The sequence below is a fragment of the Dermacentor silvarum genome, unplaced genomic scaffold (genome assembly GCF_013339745.2).
Source record: "Dermacentor silvarum isolate Dsil-2018 unplaced genomic scaffold, BIME_Dsil_1.4 Seq131, whole genome shotgun sequence".
Lineage (NCBI taxonomy): Eukaryota > Metazoa > Arthropoda > Arachnida > Ixodida > Ixodidae > Dermacentor > Dermacentor silvarum.
Window position 1 is genome coordinate 19,494 of NW_023605700.1, and position 20,508 is coordinate 40,001.

Consider the following 20,508-nt stretch of genomic DNA (forward strand, 5'->3'; position numbering starts at 1 on the left):
TCGACGGCCCCGTTTCGATCGCTACGATGCTATCGCATTACGAAGCAAGCGTAATAAGGAGCTAGCGTACGCTTTTAACGAGGCCAAGATATAAAGGTAAATAAAGGGCTCCTTTTTTTTTTCTCGGCGTAAGCAACGACGTCGCTTCGGTGGGAGGCCTTCGATCAAAGTTTCAGCTCGCCTTCCGTCCGCTTTCTGCCCACCCGATACGGCGAGAGCATGCGTTTGAATCGCATTGCAACGAATGACAGATGACGGCCTTTCGCTCCACCCAAGCTCGGCGCCCCGCCATTGATGGAGGACCGGCAGCACGCCTTAGGCACCGCGCTGCCAACGCATCTTGACGGATGACGTTGCCTTTTTTGGGGGCACCGCGGAGACACGGTAACGAGAATGACAGAACGTATACAGAAGCTTCTCCAACTAAAAAAAAAAAAAGAAAGAAAAGAAAAGAGGAAAATAGTTGAGAACGTTTATTTTATATATTTTTTTTTGCGACACGCATATACCGCGCATGGCCCTGAGGCAAAGGCAGGCGAGATGTTTTTCCTGCGTGGTTTCCTGAAATTTCGCCAAATCGTGGGCGCAGCGTTTTGCTGATATGTATAAGGTCTTTCTACGAAGCTCTGCTATGGAATGTTTCTTATTATTCCATGTCCCTGGTTTTGCTTATACCAGCTTTCTTCTTCTTCTTCTTCTGTTCTTATTTAACGAAACAGAATTTCGAAAAATTGCTTAGCCATGCAAAAAGCTTGAGGGAGAATGCGGTCGAGTCTCTTAAACCGCTCGCGGCGGCATTCATTTCTATTTAAAAACTGCCACGCACTGGAATTTACAGGATATAAAAGAACTTTTGATGGTGTAGCGGCACAGATGTTTAAGCGAATGCTCATAGAGGGTTATAGAAACTGCTGCCGAACACGTTGCTGGGAGAATAAGCGAAACAAAATCGACTGACGCAGCACAGACAGCCAGTTACAGCATGAAGTTAGGAAAATGTAGACAAATAATGGCATTTAAACATCCGTTGTCACATTCTACAGCATTAATGACAGGGTAGCAGTCGTCGTAATGAAGCTGAATAGGAGGTACAAAATGAAGGTAGTACAAGCGTACGTCCCAACCTCCAGTCACGATGATGAAGAAATCGAACAGTTTTATGAAGATGTTGAATTAGCAATGAGAAAGGTGCAAACTCAGTATACTGTAGTCATGGGCGACTTCAATGCAAAAGTGGGGAAAAAGCAGATTGATGAGCAAGCAATTGGCAACTACGGCATCGATTCTAGGAATGCAAGAGGAGAGATGTTGGTAGAATTCGCGGAAAGGATTAGGCTACGAATAATGAATACCTTCTTCAGGAAGCGCAGCAACAGGAAGTGGACCTGGAAAAGCCCTAATGGAGAAACAAGGAATGAAATAGATTTCATACTCTCTGCCAATCCAAGCATAGTGCAGAATGTAGAAGTGTTAGGTAAGGTAAAGTGCAGTGACCATAGGTTAGTGAGGTCTAAGATTTCTCTCAATTTGAAGAGAGAAAGAGTGAAATTAGTCAAGAGGAAACAGGCCAACCTAGACGCAGTACGGGTAAAAGCAGACAAATTCAGGTTGGTGCTCGCAAACAAATATGCAGCTTTAGAACAGGAAGATGAAGATAACATAGAGGTAATCAATGAAACCGTAACTAGGCTGATCTCAGAAGCAGCAATTGAAGTGGGAGGTAAGGCACCAAGGCAACCAATGGGTAAGCTCTACGAAGAAACAAAGGACCTTATAAAGAAACGACAAAACATGAAAGTGTCCAACTCAAGACATCAGATAGAATTCGCTGAACTGTCAAAACTGATCACCAAGAAAGTAAGGGATATTCGAAATTATAACGTGGGAAAGATTGAGGAAGCCGTAAAATATGGACGCAGCACGAAATCAGTAAGAAGAAAGCTTGGCATAGGACAAGGCAAGATGTATGCACTGAAAGATAAGCATGGTAATATCATCAGCAATTTCGATGACATAGTAAAAGCAGCAGAAGAATTATATACTGACCTGTACAGTGCCCAAAGCAGCCAAGCTAGTTTCATTAGAAATAGTGATGAACCGGATACAGAGGCTCCTTCTATAACTAGCGATGAAGTTAGAAGGGCCTTGAAAGACATGACCAGGGGAAAAGCTGCTGGAGAAGATGGAATAACAGTCAATTTAATCAAAGATGAAGGGGATATCATGCTTGAAAAGCCTGCGGCCCTTTATACGCAATGCCTCACAACTTTAAGTGTACCAGAGAGCTGGAAGAACGCCAACATTATACTTATTCATAAGAAGAGAGACGTTAAAGAATTGAAGAATTACAGACCCATTAGGTTGCTTTCAGTATTGTATAAAATATTCACCAAGATAATTTCCAATAGAATCAGGGCAACACTTGACTTCAGCCAACCAAGAGAACAGGCTGGCTTCAGGAAGGGATACTCTACGATGGATCATATCCATGTCATCAATCAGGTAATCGAGAAATCTGCAGAGTACAATCAACCTCTCTATATGGCTTTCATATATTATGAAAAGGCATTTGATTCAGTAGAGATACCAGCAGTCATAGAGGCATTGCGTAATCAAGGAGTACAGGAGGCATCCGTGAATATCTCGGCAAATATCTACAAGGATTCCAGAGCTACCTTGGTTCTCTACAAGAAAAGTAGAAAATTATCTATCAAGAAAGGGGTCAGGCAAGGAGACATAATCTCTCCAATGCTATTAACTGCATGCTTAGAAGAAGTATTCAAGCTCTTAGACTGGGAAGGCTTAGGAGGGAGGATCAAGGGCGAATATCTCAGCAACCGTCGGTTTGCAGATGACATTGTCCTATTCAGCAACAATGGAGACGAATTACAGCAAATGATTGAAGACCTTATTCGAGAAAGTGTAAGAATTGGGTTGAAGATGAATAATAAGAAGAGAAAGATAATGTTCAATAGCCTGGCTAGGGAACAAGAATTCAGGATCGCCAGTTACCCTCTAGAGTCTGTAAAGGAGTACGTTTATCTAGGTCAATTACTCACAGGGGACCCTGATCATGAGAAAGAAATTTACAGAAGAATAAAATTGGGTTGGAGTGCATACGGCAGGCATTGGCAAATCCTGACTGGGAGCTTACCACTGTCGTTGAAAAGAAAAGTGTACAATCATTGCATTATACCGGTGCTAGCGTATGGGGCAGAAACTTGGAGGTAAACAAAGAAGCTCGAGAACAAGTTAAGGACCGCACAACGAGCGATGGAACGAAAAATCTTAGGAGTAACGTTAAGAGACAGGAAGAGAGCGGTGTGGATCAGAGAACAAACGGGGGTAGCCGACATTCTAGTTGACATTAAGTGGAAGAAATGGAGCTGGGCAGGCGATGTAATGCGTTGGATGGATAACCGGTGGACCATTAGGGTTACAGAATGGATACCAAGAGAAGGGAAAGTGCAGTCGAGGACGGCAGAAAACCAGGTGGGATGATGAAGTTAGGAAATTTGCAGGCGCAAATTGGAATACGCTAGCGCAAGACAGGGGTAATTGGAGACCTCAGGGAGAGGCCTTCGTCCTGCAGTAGACATAAATATAGGCTGATGATGATGATGATGTCACATTATAAGTTGCAACCTGCACTCATCAGCTGGGCCTCACCCTTCGTACTACTCTAGACCAATAAAGGCGGCATAGAGGGCGCTGTTGACCGCCGTTCCCGCAGCGCCGCCTGGGCAGCGCATCAAGCCAATATACGTGATTCAACCAAACTTTCAATCGAACTTTATTTCAGTTCATGTTTCAAACAGAACTGGGATGGCTTGAGAGGAAAAGCCCGCCTTGACGACCTGTTGAATAAGCTCACGAAAACAACACGACAGCGTTGACAGTCCGATATGCGGTGTTTGCCCCATCTGGTTCTGTATTTCCTTGTTGTATGTCTACGCGCCTTCGAAAGCATTTTTTTAAATTCTGAGCTTTAACGCCACAGATTCCAAAATCCCGATGTGATTAAGGTTTTTCGTGGACATTTCACTATCAGTACCGCGTAGTCAGCGACTCTGTCTCTGAAACGCAAAACTTTTTTTTTTTTGCTTAGAAAATACGTAAGCCTGGGCGGGGAAACAGCGCGTAAGACGAGGACAATGAAAGAACAACAACACATGCACTGTGTTGTTCTTTCATTGTCCTCGTCTGACACGCTGTTTCCCCGACCAAATGCAACATGAACTAGCCCAACGTCGATGCTTTATACGTGAATCGTTGGCCGTTGCAATCGTATCTGCCTGCCTTTTTTTTGTCGCCTTTTTGTCGACACCTACTAGACACCAACTATACAGCCAGATGGTCAGTCCTTCTCAGTGATTTATTGTAGTGACTTCTTTCTTTCTTTTAACTACTTTCAGGATTCAGATCCAGCACACGGCGGAGAACACTTTGGTCTTTGTAGATGATAAGTGGTTCTTGAGGGAAAGTGAAAGGTTGGCGCTATCTTCTGCAGCCCTTGAGGGAGCACGGCTCAGCGCCAAATTTGGTCTTTGTAGACAATTCCAGTCCCCCCCCCTCTCCCAATAATAATAATAATAAAATGAACAGAAGAAGAAGAAGAGAACAGAGATTCACTTCTGGTTTGAGTTCGACATCATGGTCTTGATTCGACATCACGGTACTTTATGGTGCACGTGCTATCGATACGTTGAAACAAGCCTCTGTACACTTGCAAAATATGCAGAAAGAATACATAGAGAATGAGATAGTCAGAAGCTCTCGGCAGACACTTCTTTCGACTGCCGCCGCGCAAAACGCGACGCGCGGGAGGTGCAGTGAAACGAACGGAGACGAACGAAAGAAACGCACGGAAGAGCGAGGCCCAGCTTCTCCCATTTCGACGCTCGTGAATATATTTTCCGACCGGCCCAGTCTACAGGCACGCTAAGGGAGAGAAAGGGGAAAGGGAAGTGCAGCTATCTGATCCGGGCGCACACAATTTTCCTCGGGGCGCTCGTTTGAAACGCGGTGGCTGGAGGCGCGGCGCGCACTTCAACATTCAGAGTTTTGAGGCCGCGTGGCCCGTCGAGACGCGAGCTCGGAGCTTTGCATATTTATTGCCCAACAGGCAACGACGTCGCTCCGGCCGCGATACAGACGCGAGCGGAGCATTTCGGGCCGGAGAGATGATTCATTCGCCGGTCCTTATAGGGCGCGACTCGTTTTTTTGCCGTGGTCATGCACTCTGGTGGGAGCGTTTTACCGTTACTCTGTAGTTAGGTTTGTTTGTTGTTTGTTTGCTTCATTGTTGTAGAAACGAATGCCGCGCAGTGCTGCGACTTATTCATTTCGTTAGTCGAACGCGTGCCACGCAAGGCGTCATTACTGCGCGCGCGTGAACGCGCGTCGCGCGTATTCGGCTTTCCGAATGCGAGGCAAGTTTTCGGTCGAACGGCCCGGAGGGAAATGCCACTTTTGACGCGCGCGCGCCGCTGTTAATTTTGTGGTGCTGGTTTACGGGAAGCACAAGGGAGGAAATGGAGGGAGAGAGTGTTAGTCGAGATCAAGGGTTAGATGAGCAAAGCAGTTCCTCTCGATAGAAAAAACAAATGTGCATGCGTGCATATCTGAAAAAAAAAATGAAAAAATGTTCACGGATGTGGCTTCCTTGCTCGGGAACTACGAAACACGTCAGAATAAAATATCCTGTAGCAGTTCTTTAAACAGAGGGAACGTGGGAGCTCACCACGCGAAACAAGAAAAAAAGAAATGAAAGGAGAGGGAGGAAGAGAGGGAGGGATATAAGGAAGGCAGAGATGTTAACCAATCAGGAGTCCGGTTGGCTACCCTACGCTGGGGGAAGGGAGAAGGAGGAATAGAAAGAAGGGAGAGCTGGAGAGGGGGGTTATAGAGACGTGCACGGACAGTAGTAGAGAGTCAAAGATGCCCGCACAAACCAGACGTTGTCAGAATGCGCAAAAGTACCTTCTGAGCCGATGGTCGGTGGGGACGGTGTTCTAGCCTAGTCTGTTCCCTCAGCGGGCGATCATCATGTGGAGGAAATGCCATAGTGGTTGAAAGCTCCATACACTTACAATGTTAATCACACTTTCCATATGGAGTGGTCGAATGACCTGTTGCGGACTGGGCACGCGTCCGCAGTAGCTGCCTCGCGGTTGCTGGCTGGATGGACCGATCATGCCGTACGACTATGCGTGATGTCACTCAATCATCGGTGCATGCATATTTTTTCACAATATATGGCGTCGGGGGGAAATCGGCTAGTTAACCCCACAGGCCAAGTGTGATCTACAATGTACCATCGGCGTCAAATAAATGTCACAGTTTAGCCCCAAAGGCAAAGCATCGATTGCGATAGCAAATTAGTAGACAGCTCTACGAAGTAAGGGCAGTAGTTTTATCGACTGTATAAACTTGTAAACATTCGCTTACTAACTAAATTAACAAGCACGGTGTCACGCGGGCACAGGCAGACATCAACACATCTTGCTCGATGACCACGGAATCACGCTGTCAGAACGCCGGAGTGAGGAAGCGCGGCAGCAGCAATGAGCAAATTGACCTTCGTGCTGCCTCTCGCTTCAACGCGAATTAAACGTCGAAAGCACAGCGCATGCGAAGCTACCAGCACTGGGCGCACTTTGTCCACATCGCAGATCGCTTTCATGAAGGCTGTTTCACAAAATGCGATTTTCGTCGCACCAAAAGTGCGATTTCCGTCGCATGCGACGGAAATCGCATGCGTCGCAGTGCCGACTCTGCGATTTTCGGCTGCGACCAACCGGTTGGTCGCAGCGTCGCAACGTCGCAGCTCTCGCTGCGATTTTCCTCGAAATCGAGCCGAGAGCTATTTCGTGGTCTGTTTTGTAAAATGGCGTCTCTCTCAACAAGTGCGATGCGCGCGGAGGTGGATTGCTGAATCCGGTACGTACACGAAGGGAGAATAAAAAACTTGTGCCGCAGATTCTATTCTCCCATTTCTATGCGTTCGTTGACGTGCTACGTAGCAAACGAAGTGCATTTTCACCTTTGCTTCGTAGGCTGTAGACACACCTATGCGAGTTCCAAATACTACGAGGTGTTGGATCCCCACGAGACGACACGGCCTTTAGGGGTCGTCACAATTTTCATTTGTTGAGTAGCATACCAAAATCACGCGTACGGAGCAGTTTAAATAATTGCAACCTCTGAAAGGGCAAATGACAAGGCAGCAAAGTACCCGAAGTGTCAACGTTGCGATGAACGCGCGACCATTTAGATGCATTCTTTTCCTGTCGGTTTTCCCCACGCTTATACCTTTCCCGATGCATCTTGAAAGGTTGTCTTACCTCACTTGCTTATTAAATTTGACATGCTAAGCGTGCAGGCTATCGTAATTAATTTTCTACGATAGCATATTTAACTTCGTGGCTTGAATAAGCAGAGTCAATTTGTTTTCGAATACTCCATTCTCCAGAATCTGACGCTAAGCACGGGCAGCGCGAGGATCTCGTTGCGCCGACATGACGACGTCGCTGCTGCCGAATTCCGAGCAATGCATATGCGGTGAGGGGAGCTGTATGATAGGACATCTTGCAATTTGTTGCAATGCAGGCAGAGCGACTTACAGAAGGCACATGAGACAACACACAGCGCTGAAAAACCAGCTGCGAACAGCTGTTTACGTACGTCATGCATATAGGAACCGCCGCTGCGCGCTCCAAAACAAATTTAAAGTTCAAAACGTTTGTAAGTGACAAAACACACGTATTATTTGGTCCTAATAAAGAGAGTCCAATTATCTTATAACGCGCACGTCTTTTTTCACTACATTAGAGGAATTATGCGGCATGTGCGACAAAACCTGGCAGCAAGAAACCCTGGGCATCGCATCAGTCACATTGTTGAAATCGCAATCATGTGAATCGAGCCCTCAAAAAATCGCGTGGCGACGCGTACGACAGCACCATTTCTTTTTCGATTCAGTCGCGGCATATGTGGAACAGCCTCGATACGGCGCCCGCGCAGCCGCGCCGTACGAAGCAGCCACCATAGTAGAACGTCCCCCCTTCCCTCCCCTCCTCCCTGTGCCTCGCGCACGACGGAATACGGCGCGCTTCCTCCCCGCGTTTCTCCCTTGGGCGCGTGAGATTGAGCCCCGATCGTCGGCTGACCTTTCGCAAAATTTTACTCGCACAAATAGCATACGGCGCGCGGCGATGATGTCATTGTGCTTGGACTTTATACAGAACATCACGACGACGCCAACGGCGACGACGACGGCAAGAAATGCGCCCGGAGTGTCCATATAATTGCTATCGCAATGAAACGCGAACAGCGTGGAGCGCGTGCCTGAAGCATACCTGAAGGTACAGTGCGCTCCGGCAGCCAGTCATCCCCAGGACGTTGTAAAGTTCTCTATAGTCAGCGTTAGCAGGCAACGACTGTCGGAGGACGCCATTCTCGGTCAGTGACCTGACACTGCAACTTCAATGCGGGCAACTAAAGCTCTGTTGAAGTTTCTGCAGGACACGATCGAAGCTAGACGAGCGGCTCTAGTAGGGCCACCGTCTAATGGACTTAAGCACTAACCACTTCTCTTATCATCATCATCCATCCCAGTACTTTCACTCCTCTTCCCTCTTCCCGAGTGCTGAGTAGCAGACTAGAGTGCACTAGCTCAGGCCGACCTCTCTATCTTTCCTATCAATAACAAAAAATCTTGTCTATACCTTTTGGAAGTCTGCACTAAAGGATGCTACAGTGCACTTGTTCACCTTCTCCCGTCCGCGGGCCCGCGCGATATAGGCTGTGGCCGCCTTGTGCGCTGCTTACGACGTTTGCGTGCTCGATTTACATGCTTCTATACTTACCTATTTCCTTTCATTTCTCTTTAGAACTGTTTTTCTTGCTTTGTTTTCTTGCTTTAATTGTCTTGTTGTGCAAGATAGCAAACCAAACCCATCTTTAGTTCCATCTCCCCGCTTGTGCCCTTTCTCTTCGCTTTACTCTCCCTCTTTCAGCAATCGAAGAGGAGCCCCACGCAGTTTGTCTTGAGCGCGTCACTGCCACGACTCCTCTGCTCAATCGGTCTTCCGAACCATTAGGCAAACGTTTTCAGAAGAAGCGCGAGTAACAGCCAGCGGGGAAAGAAAACAATAAACAAGAAAAAAAAAAGAAAGAGGGTCTCACGCGAATCGGCCTATAGCAGAATGATGGGGAATGAACCGGAAAACGTAAACCGCTGTTTCTCGAAGTCTGATCTCAGACTCTTCGGTGGCCCGCGAAACAAGCACGCAGCTTTTTTTCGATTACGCGCGCAATGCCCTGTTCATAAAAAAACTCGGCTTTCTAAATCGCGTAGACTCCGTGCGCTGGGCCGGTTTGCCTTCGCATGAAGCGAGCTCAAATATTAAAGGGTACACGAAGCTACTCCCGGAAAAGTGAAACAAAAGTTGAAAGAAACGAATTTTAAGTATGGTCTGTTGTTGGCTAGCATCCATAGAGAGACCGCGAGGAGTTACCGCGATGTCCTCGCTTTTAACCGGCCTGTGTTTGAAGAGATCCAACTCGAACGTTGCTCATTTCAGGTAGACACGTTCGTTGTCGTTCGTCGTTGATGAGTCGAACAGGTTAGGTTCGACTCATCAGGTAAGCTATGTAGCATCGTCGTTAGGTTATCGAAGTCTGTGTGTCAGGGCACGGACGAAGGTTACAAACAACCTGAGGAGGCTTTGGACGGCTGAAGTTAACGAGCCGATACAGAACGGGAGGGTGAGCATCTTTCCTTCTATTTATCGTTCAAGAAGGCTTAAGTGTCGTTGTCTTGTTTTGTTCCTCCTTTTACGGCGTCAGCAATAGAAGGTCGAAACTGGGTTTGCCCTGCTTGTCCATCCGACCTTTTCGATGCGCTAACGAACGATCGCTGTCGTCTTCGATGTTGGCGTGTTGTCGTGAGGTTGCGTCGTCAGCCATATAGCGAAAAAAAAAAAAGAAAGACAAAATCTTGTCCGCCATCATCACTCACGGCTCGCGTTGCAGACAATCCAAGCCCAAACAATCCGGAGTATGAAGTATAGAAGAGCACTTTAACACACACAGTGACGCCAATAAACGCATTTCTGTTTACCCGAAACCGGAGAGAAAATCGCTGCGTAATATAGAGTCGCCTTAATTGTAGGTCTCTCTAAAGCGCGTAGACGAGCAGTGGCAATAAACGGTTTCATAATCGGCGTGGAACACTGTAGTTGTTGCAAACGACGAGGTGGTACTGCACGAACGTTTGCAAAACGCGCAAAGGATTTTCTAAATAAGCGCTGAAAATAGAACTTCGCCTCCATACCATCGACTCTGGGAAGCAAATCTCACAAAGGTCGGTGCCACCGCTGAATAGATATTTAGAGGTTACGTGTCGTATGACACTAGATGGCATAACTTGATTGAATGATTGATTGATTGATCACTCACTCGATCGATCGATCGATCGAGTGAGTGAGCGAGCGAGCGTAGTAAGTGAGCCAATGGGTGAATTGCTTCACATTCCGGCCGAGTGGCTGACGGCAACCACTGCCGAGTGGCTGACTACAGCCACCAAGACCAAAGGTGCTTGGCGGTCGACGACATCGGCGACGCGTTACAGAGCGCCGCAAGCGAGCCCCCCCCCTCCCCCACTGAGGGCCTCGATGTCCTGCCCACCTTTCCTGCTAATTAAGTGTTCTCTCTCTTTCTATGTGACTTCAAGCTAGCTCGCGCTCCTTACAAAACCACACCGAACGAAGTTTGTTCGTGATCCGGGGTTGCATCCGTTTTCCTATATACTATACCCACATGTGGCCGCTGCGTCCGGATATTCTATGGCCTACGCGACCGCATGCTTGGAGGAAGAACGCCACAGCTAGCCACGCACTGAGCCACCAACGGCGAGTCATGCAATTTACCGGCGACGCTTCTGCGGGCTCACGAGTCACTACGACAAAGCGAGCTTTATAACCCATCTCGAGTTAAGGACGAGAAAAAGATAAAGGACGAGACAAGTTAAACGCGCAGCAACCTTGCAGCCTGCCGGTCATTCTCCTGCAAAAAAAAAAAAAAAAAATAGAAAAGGAAACACACTGTTATTTTCTCGGTCTTTCCTCGCCACTTTCGCTAAAAGCGACAATAAGTACACTTTGCGTTTCTCGTCCTCCTCACTTTGACGGAGAGAGAGAGAGAGAGAGAGAAACGTGGTGCGAGCGACGCGGTTTCATTAAGGGACGGGAGGTTTTGTGCGTCGACAACAAAAGGGACATTTTACGAGCGACTGGGGACGTGCAGTGAAAACGATGGAACACGATGGGAAAAAAAAAAAAAAAAAAACGCGTCGCGTTCAATTTTGAGGAATTCTGCTTCGAACAACGGACACCCACCACTTCTCGCTGAAAGCCCCTTTCCTTCTGCACACGCTGCCGTGCCCTGCCGCGAGCGGGGTATCTCAGTCGCGCTGTTTACACAAGGAAGAGTATATAGTGCCGTCAAAGCGAGGCTCTTCAGGCATTAACTCGAAAAGCGGCCCGTGCCTGCGGAAAACGAAGCAATAAGTGCGGCGGGCTTCGATTAAACTTTCTCTCTTCGCGATGCAGTCTTCGAAACAAACACGGTTTTTTTTTTCTCTAGGTTTTCATTTATTAACTGCTAAACCGGAGTTGTCGATTGGCTGAATTAAATGCGGACTTAGAAAACCCTCGACGCTCAATGCAATGCAAATGACACAGGCGTCTTTAAACAGACGATACGAGTGTTTGTGTCAACTACACACGCATACATACATACATACATACATACATACATACATACATACATACATACATACATACATACATACATACATACATACATACATACATACATACATACCTTCGTATACTATCAGCGTAAATTTATTATTATTATTATTATTATTATTATTATTATTATTATTATTATTATTATTATTATTATCATCATCATCATGGCCTTGTTACATTAAACGCGCAGCAGACTGTCCTATGACTCGACTGCAAAAACATGTAATAAGTATTCAGTCTCTGTTGACATATTTCAGAGTTCATTTCCTGTATTTTGACTACATGTAGATAACCATGTCGTATGATTAGCTTCCTTTTACGTCCGCCTACTCGTTTTCAGTTTCCCTATTTGTTTCTCTATCTCGCATTGTTCTGTGCAGAACATTTGTCTTCTGTGCACATTTTGTCTTGCGTATTACTTTTTAAGTGCAACTGTACGAACGCTCTGTAGCCCCTGTTCCAGGGCACAATAATAACAAACATTTGATTTGTTTATTATGCTTGAAAACTTACATACATTGGGAAGACAGAACAGCCTAGAAGCGGGCAAGCAACTGCCACCACAAGGGGCACAAGGCCTGCCTACTCGTCAGGAAATACGAAAACATAGCGATTGAAAATTAGAATAAGCGAACGAAAGGAGGAACACGATGACAGTCCATATATGACAGTCCACAAGGACTGATATTTAAGAAAAAAAGAAAAAAAAAGAAAGGAGTACGGTAGTAGAACAAGCAAATCGCGCTGCGAGTCGCGACGTGCTATTAAAAGAATGTCATGTCGATGTCATATAAAGCGGGCCGATTCCGGAAGCAGTGTAATCAAAGTTGTGGGTACACCGATCTTGATAATGCTGTCGCATTACAGTCTGTCAGGTCTGGCATGTAGAACCGTGTTTCTATGCGTGTATGTGTTTTCTTTTACGTCTACATAACTTTTAGTAGCCATTACAATTAGATATTCGTGAAGGAAAAGTGTTTAGGCGCCGCTTCCGTTCCAAACGCTAGGCCCCGACTTGCGGTTCACGTACTCAAATTTATGCAAATGAGAAAAAGTGGAACGAATTCGCCGAAGACAGTAACAGCCCACAGAGGTGGATATCCGACAGGACGTAAAGTATAGCAATGTCACGACGAATACGTAAAATCAACAAATTGAGGACAATTACAAAACATAAATAAATGAAGACAGTCTAATGCGTGCATATGCAGACGTTGACCGCAGAGCACGTTTTGTACGAGATAAAGAAAGAAAGGGACAAACTTCAACGCAATGTTCGTTAATTGTGAAGCGCGCGCGTGACTGGCGATAAGAGAGGCTGATAAATTAGATTGAGGCTATCGACGCCCTGGTCTGAAAGTTCATAAAACAATTTAAGGCGCGATCGAGCCAAACGAGGAAAAGGCGGAAAATTAATTAGGTTATTCCTCAGCCGCTCTTCTTTTGCATCATGCTTAAGAGAAACATAAATCAATGTTTTGCGGCCCACTGGAAGCGCTTAAATAAAAAAAAGAAAAGAAAATAAGACTTGGATCAACAGCAGAGAAAAATGTGCTAAAAATTATTTAATATGGAAGGTGGCCATGCACGTACAGCGATCGAAGGAGGCGTGGTAACGCGGAAGAACGTCTGACCCAAAAACAGAAAAAAAGAAAGAAAGAAAGAATGAGAAGATTTTAACTCGGAGAGCAAGCAGTTGCAAAAGGAAATTAACAAGATTAGCAGAAAAAAAAGGGTAAACCACATCGGTTTTAACAGGAAAAAGCAGTAAAAAAATGAGGAATGGTAATAAAAGACAGCACAAGCGTGGCACAGCATATTCTAAAGGCATGGACGTGACCCGTGAGCAAGCCGACCAGTAAAACATACACGAGAGGGAAAAAAAATTGAAGAATTAAAGGAACATGCATCAGAACAAAGAAAATATGTAAAGAGGTTTGAGTTGAAAGTTAAGCGTTGAAAAAATGTGGAGCGAGGAAAGAACAGCATAGATTCAAATTTCGAAAACGCTGAGCAACGCCTAGTGCAAGGCTCTTTTCGCGCAAAATTTCACATATAAGAATATTAGCCGGGAATAGCGTTCTCTCCGGAGACGTTTGGTGGCGCAGACGCCATTCGCGTAAATTTCTGAACCCACCTTCTCTCTTCCCCCCCCCCACTCTCTAAACCGCACAACCTCGACGAAAAGAAGCGTGGGTTATGGGGCAAGCTTTAGGAATGTTTCAAGTTATGGGAAGCCGTAAGCGATACAGAACTGAACAATATTGCAATGGAATTTCGAACTAATTCGATGATTCGCCCGGCCGTTATTGACCCTAATCATGCTAGAACGAGTGAACAAAAAATAAATAAACTGCAGGTTAGCGTACGTCACGTATACACCGCTATAACATCTAGACTGAAGATATGATTGAAATAAATGAAATGAAACTGAACGAATAAAAGACAAAGGGGTTATATTCCACAGAAAAAAAAATAAAAAGAGCGATGGAAACAAAGAAGATACCAATTAAGGTGAAATAGAATAGGGTGGCGAGCAGAAATATGAAAAAAAAATATTGCGACATAACCAATCTCACGCTGACTGTCGACGCGTTAATGCGTTAGCATTGCATCTGTATAGCGACACAACGTGTTGCCACCGTTGAAACGAGGTATATGTACAAGGCATGTGCTGCAGTGGGGACTCCCCTTTCGCACTTCCCTAAGAACACGTGGTGCCATCTAGCGCCGCCACCGCGAAGCCTGCGCGTGGCCTCCGAAATGCGCGGCGCGCCGGTGCGTGCGAAAAAAAGATTACAATTGTTGCCTCGCTTGCCGCACTCTCAGTGGCGGATACTCAGTGACCCAAGTTGGCGAGACGTTCACTGAGAGGGGCACCTACCTAGTGTACTAGAAACATAGATACACACACACACACACATACATACATACATACTACATACATACATACATACATACATACATACATACATACATACATACATACATACATACATACATACATACATACATACATACATACTGACGCATTAAAAAGGAAAACAGACATAGGTACTGAACGAAATCGCGAACGAGCGAAAATAGATAAAAGTAAGGACGAAAAAGAAGGAAAATAGGAAAGAAGCGAAAATAGCGAATGAACGAAATGAATGAGTGAATGAACAAAAGAATGAATGAAGGAACGAAAGAGCGAAGGAAGGAGTGAGCGAGAAGGCAAGAAATGAAGGTGGGAGAGAACGAAGAGAGAAAGGTGGAAAACAGTGAACGTAGAGATGAATCAATTAGTAAACAAAAGAAGGAAGAACCTAGAATTGAAAAAAAAGTATCAAAGAAAGAAGGCAGGAAACAACGAAGAAATAAAGGAAGTAAACAAACAAAGGACACATGGCGAAATTGAGCGGAAAGCAACGGGCTGATAGCCACAACAATAAAGTATACGGTCGGAAGCACGTTCTCGGAAGGATCGCCGCTCCCCCGTCTAATATATATATATATATATATATATATATATATATATATATATATATATAGACGCGAGAGCCAGCAGACAGCCAGCCCGCCATTGGTATAGAGCGGGAGTCAGCTGGGAGAGGCTCGGCCTTGTTAAGAATGCACGAAAGAAAGAAAGAAAGTTGCCTTTGTTTGGTGCGTGTTCTTATGCGTACGTGCGTTTGCGTGGGGGTAGAGTGGGTGGAGATGTTTGATATCAATAACGAAATATAAAATGATGTAAGAAAAATGCAGCGGACTAGACGGCGGCAGTTTAGGGTGGAGCTGTCGGGAACTCCTATGTACCGGTCGCTACCGCGGTATGCTTTTTCGCCTCCTCTTTTGTTTCTCCTCCAATTTCTGGTGCTAGTCGTTCGCGTTAGTTTACAACTTTTTTTCTTTTGTCTTTTTTTCCTCTCCTTCTTTCTTTTTACCTTCCTTCTTTCTCCCTTATTGTTTCTTTTTTTTTCTATCTCTGTGTTCTTTCTATACGCAATAGCCCGCTCGCGTCTGTGGTCCATCCAAGCCCGCGCGCGCGTCGCCTATGCCTCCTGCCGGTAGCAAACGGACGTGTATAGTGTGTACGTGACCGTAGTGCCCCTCACGGAAGCTTTAGTCCTCGTGCGCGTAGCGCGGAACGGGCGCTCTATTACTGTTCTTACTACACCACTACCGCCACCACCACCACCAACAACAACCCAAAACTCATTTCGACGCCCCTTTCCCTCCGTTCTAGCTTTTACACTTTTCCTTTTCTTTCAATTCATTCGTGTCGTTCTGCTTCCTGTTGCCTACACCTACAACGCGTCCTTCCCTTTTAGCAATTTCATAAGTCCGCGTGGCCACCTACTTTCGGCGCATTTCTTTAATCTTTCTGTTTTCCGTTTATTGAATCTGCTGCCGAAATTCACCTCTAGTAACTTCCGCGTTTCTAATTTTTGGTCTTTTTTTTCTTTTTTGCTGCCTTCGCGCTGCTATTACTAGAGCGTCCAAATGCACGATAAAGCAAAAGCTGCGAGTCTTTTTTCTTTCTTTTTTCTTTTTCAGCCACCGGGCGTTGGCCGCACTGTTTATTTCATTTTCTGCATGGCCGACTCGGCTACTCTTGGTCGAATCTAGAAAACAAATTTCTGTGGCGATTTGAGTCCACGCGAGCCATCACGCAACAGCGCAGGCCAGTCACTCACATCAGTTTTTGATAACCGCAGCCGTGCGACGACGGGCGAGTACGCTATATCAACCTCTGGACGGTTTTATTGGGCACGGCTAAACGAACATTTTTTTTTCTGACTATCTAGATTGACTGTAAAGAACTTGAGGTATACAAGCAAAGCTGCATCATTACATACTCGGTCTCGTCCGTGACATTTCAAGCACAGCATGACAATATTTTGGCATGTATACTGTGACCGTTCTTTTGTTACCGATACCCATTGCGCAAGCGCAGTTAGCAGTTGCATTGGTAACACCAGAACGGCAACGCTGCGCTGAAGTACTCTATTGTTCATTACCGTGTTAGTTACCGCGTTGACACGGCGCAGGAGACGTGGACGGCAACGGTAATGCACTTGCAGATTCAGATGCCATGTTCAATCAGAGGGGTTTAAAAACATTCTTGCGGCGCCCCAATCAAACCATAGTCGCATGCTGCAAAGAGGTGACGAGAGTTTTTCGGGTGTGTCCGGGGTTAGGCAGCGCTGTGCTACGTCACAAATCAACCCCGCCTAACGATACCTTGCTCGGATGCAGTGAATGCGAGTACGCACTGAAATACAGCGGGAACTTGAGAAATATAGAGATAGCGATTAAAGGAAGGCAGGGATGTTAACCAGTCAAGAAAATAATCAGGGTCTCCAGAAAGGGGTCGATATGTATAGTAAGAACCATTTAAAGTTAATAGATACTGATGCCATGGCTTCATTGTCTGTTGGCTTCAAGTGGCTGTCCAGAAAGAAAAACAAGATTATGCAGAATCCACGCACTGTGGGAATCCGTGTTATGCGAAACATTTTGCGTGTATACCTGGATATTGGGCCCCGTTTGAAGTTGCGCATATGCGTCGACAGATCGCGCTGCGTGTCCGCGCATGACGTGACGTGTGTGTGTGTGTGTGTGGCGATAACGGTGGTTAGAGCATCGGGCTATTACGCTTCAGAACCCCCCCCCCTACTCCCTTCGTTTCGAATCCCGCCAAAAAGCACATCTGTTCATTGTAGATGCCCCAGTTGGTGTAAGCTAAATACCTGCACCTGCCTACATACCGCGAAGTGCTCGATAAGAGGCAAATAACGCTTCGCCGTAAAATCTAAAAATACTAAATGAAAGCAAGAACAACAGCGTACCTTCCGCTGACACGGTATGCGCAGCACCGTCTCTTAATTCTACGCTCCTTTCATGAAGTCTTTTCGCGACAAACAAATACACTGCGCGCGGCCACTTTTCTCACTTGCTCGTGGCGCCGCACTTCTGCAACAAGCAAACATCAGGTTTCATCTTTCACGCACTTGTATTATATCTAAAATGACTTGCGATTTCGCATGTCAGCCACAATTTCTCATCTCGAAACAACTCCTACTATGTCGCCTGGGCTTTAACGTCGGATTTACAAACACCTGTTCATATCGTCATTGGAATGGCCAACAGCGCCGCTCGTGCATCGTGAGGAGGTATCGAAACCACAGAACACATTCTGCGCCACTGCCCTTCATTCGACGGTTAACGGAATTTCCTACCTGCTATATCATTGGCCGTTTACATGAAAGACCCAAGAAAAGAACCCAGGACCTAGACAAGTACTGCATGGTATACGTACAAGGCCACTAAAGCGTTATTGCGCCTCTTGTAGGCGACTGGACTCTACGATCGTCAGAGAGACTGTGTACACTGAGTGACTATTGCTTCTTTTTAGATGCGCGAGCATCTTATGCTCGGGGCAGTGTCCGTTCTGCGGCGTCCGCACCCATACTGCGCATGCGCAACTCTCTCTCATTCTCCTCTCGTACGCAGGTGTGCGCTCTCCTCCTACCCTCCCCCCCCTCTCCGCCACAGGTGCGGCGCAGCAAATCATTGCATTTAACTCTCTCTCTCTCACTCTCTCTCTAAGGGTACACCGCTAGGCGGCGCGAGTGTCGCGGCGCAGTATAAAGCGCTCGTTCGCTGTGCTTCCGTCATTCTCTCTGTGTGCAGCGATGTGGGAAACACCATGAACAACGTCAACGTCGGCGCAAGTTGCAGCGGCAGCGCCACCGCCGAGGAGCAGAGGAAGGCTCGGGAAGCCGAACGTAAACGTCAGCGTCGGCAAGCGCACCCCGAACTTCGGGATCGTCTTCAAGATATCGCGCGCACCGACGCTAGGAATCACGTACAATCTCTAAATAAAGTGCAACAACCTCGTGCAAACGTCTCCTCTGTTCTCAATACATTCTCTCACTCTAACTTTCATTGGGTTGTGTTGCCAAGTGAAACGAAACTCGATGCGCACCCCACACGATGCTTTCGCATCCAACCATGGTTGCCCGTAGGGTGAGATGATGTGATTTTTTATCTATCTTGGATTTTTGCCCCTTCCCTAAGGGTAGGGTAGCCAATCGGGTACGAAATTCGTTAAACTCCCTCTGTTCTATCTTCTTTCTCTCTCTCGCTCTCGCTCGTCCCATTTGCTTAGTTAAAAGGCCTCTCTCACCAGGTTTGGGCAGTTGAAGACAGAAAAGCGTAGTGGTAAGATCACGCTGTGGCAATCGTGCCTGCGAAATATCAAGCGACTGCAATGCGCGACAACAGCTGAAATGTTCAACAGAACCCCGCGCACGCTTGTGCGTCAAGGGAGCCGCGCTTTTCAAGCCGGAGATTCAAGGTCACGCGCACGAATGCCCCTACGTGGGGCGCACTGCTTGCAACTGCACCTATTTACGTGCCACGCCCTTTTAACCTATTTGTACACGTGACCTCGGTAAATCGTCCAATGCAGAACGCGCAATACCGCCACTGGGTGTGCGCAGCACAGCATAAAGATTAACAGAATAAAAAAAAGATAATAATAAATGGAAGTGGGGCTCGCGGATGTAAACATGATGGATCCTTCGGCTACGGCAAGGGAGATGGCAGGGAAAAAAAATGTCGAGGCAAAGTTAGATAGTGTTTGTGTAGGTCGCCTGCTGGCAGCGTGGCAACGCGAGAAATCAATTTCTCCTATCCGCTCTTATAAAAAAATCCAATTTGAAAAGTCCTCGCGGTACGGCGCTTTCCAGTGTTTTCCCTAAACCGAGTCACCGTGAAATCGTGCGCTAAGCGAACGGGAACAAATAAAGATAGAGAAGAATGAGTGCTTTCTAACAAGTGGCCTTATTTTTTCGCAGACATTAGACTCAAGTCCCTTACAGATCTGCGCAATACATATCAGGATTCAATCAATTAAGGGTGCACACAGCGCAGGTTTGTATGGTATTTGAGTCTGATGTTTCCGAAAAAAATAAAGCCACTTGTTAGAAAGCGCTCGTCCTTGTGTATCTTTATTTGTTCCCATTTGTACAGCGCAGAATTTCCCGATGAATCAATTCCAGCTAGGCCGGTGTGCAGTGATGCTTTGCAGTGGGGCCTGACGAGAAGCCCCTTAGGTAAAGAGTTCTGGTCATACGCTCTCAGTGAGCGCGACTCACCCGAGAAGAGCGATGCGATAGCGGCGATGATGAAGGAGAAGATGACCCCTGGGCCGGCGAAGTTTCTCGCCACCATGCCGGCCACCAGATACATACCGGTGCCAACACAGCTGCCCACGCCCAGTGAGGTCAGGTCCAGCGTCGTCAGGCATCGCTGCGCAAGGACGAGAACAGGTGCGTGTACGTTGGCACTGAGCGTACAAGACATAAACAATGCACGCGGGAGGGAGCCTATATATAAGGCTATTTTGCAGCTTGAAAATGTTCCCGGAGACTCGATTCAAATGACCACATTAACCCAGTGTTCGGCGGTACCACATACGATCGCCCTATCTATTTATTCTAACTGCTTTAAAAGCAAATTCTGTTGGCGATCTTTCTTTTTATTCGCCGGTTTCGCAGCAAGGTCACGTTGTTAGTTTGTTTCAGTGCCTGCCGATAGCTAACAAAGAAGGCAAACAAAGACCCAAGCGTCCCCCCCCCCCTTTTTTTTTTTCTTGGTGCAAACTTTGAGCTATAACAAAGCATATGCAATATGCTAT

General features: G+C 46.4%; 1 protein-coding gene across 1 annotated transcript in view; it reads right to left on the bottom strand.

The window, feature by feature from the left end:
* The window catches only part of LOC119434567 (probable cationic amino acid transporter), a gene marked incomplete at both ends in the record, with an annotated part of 37,754 nt that extends 17,634 nt beyond the window's left edge, over nucleotides 1-20,120 (bottom strand). Inside the window, one exon of the mRNA XM_037701710.1 lies at nucleotides 19,967-20,120. Coding sequence (XP_037557638.1) covers nucleotides 19,967-20,120 — 154 coding nt within the window. The remainder of the gene's footprint in view (nucleotides 1-19,966) is intronic.
* Between the last annotated feature and the right edge of the window lie 388 nt (nucleotides 20,121-20,508).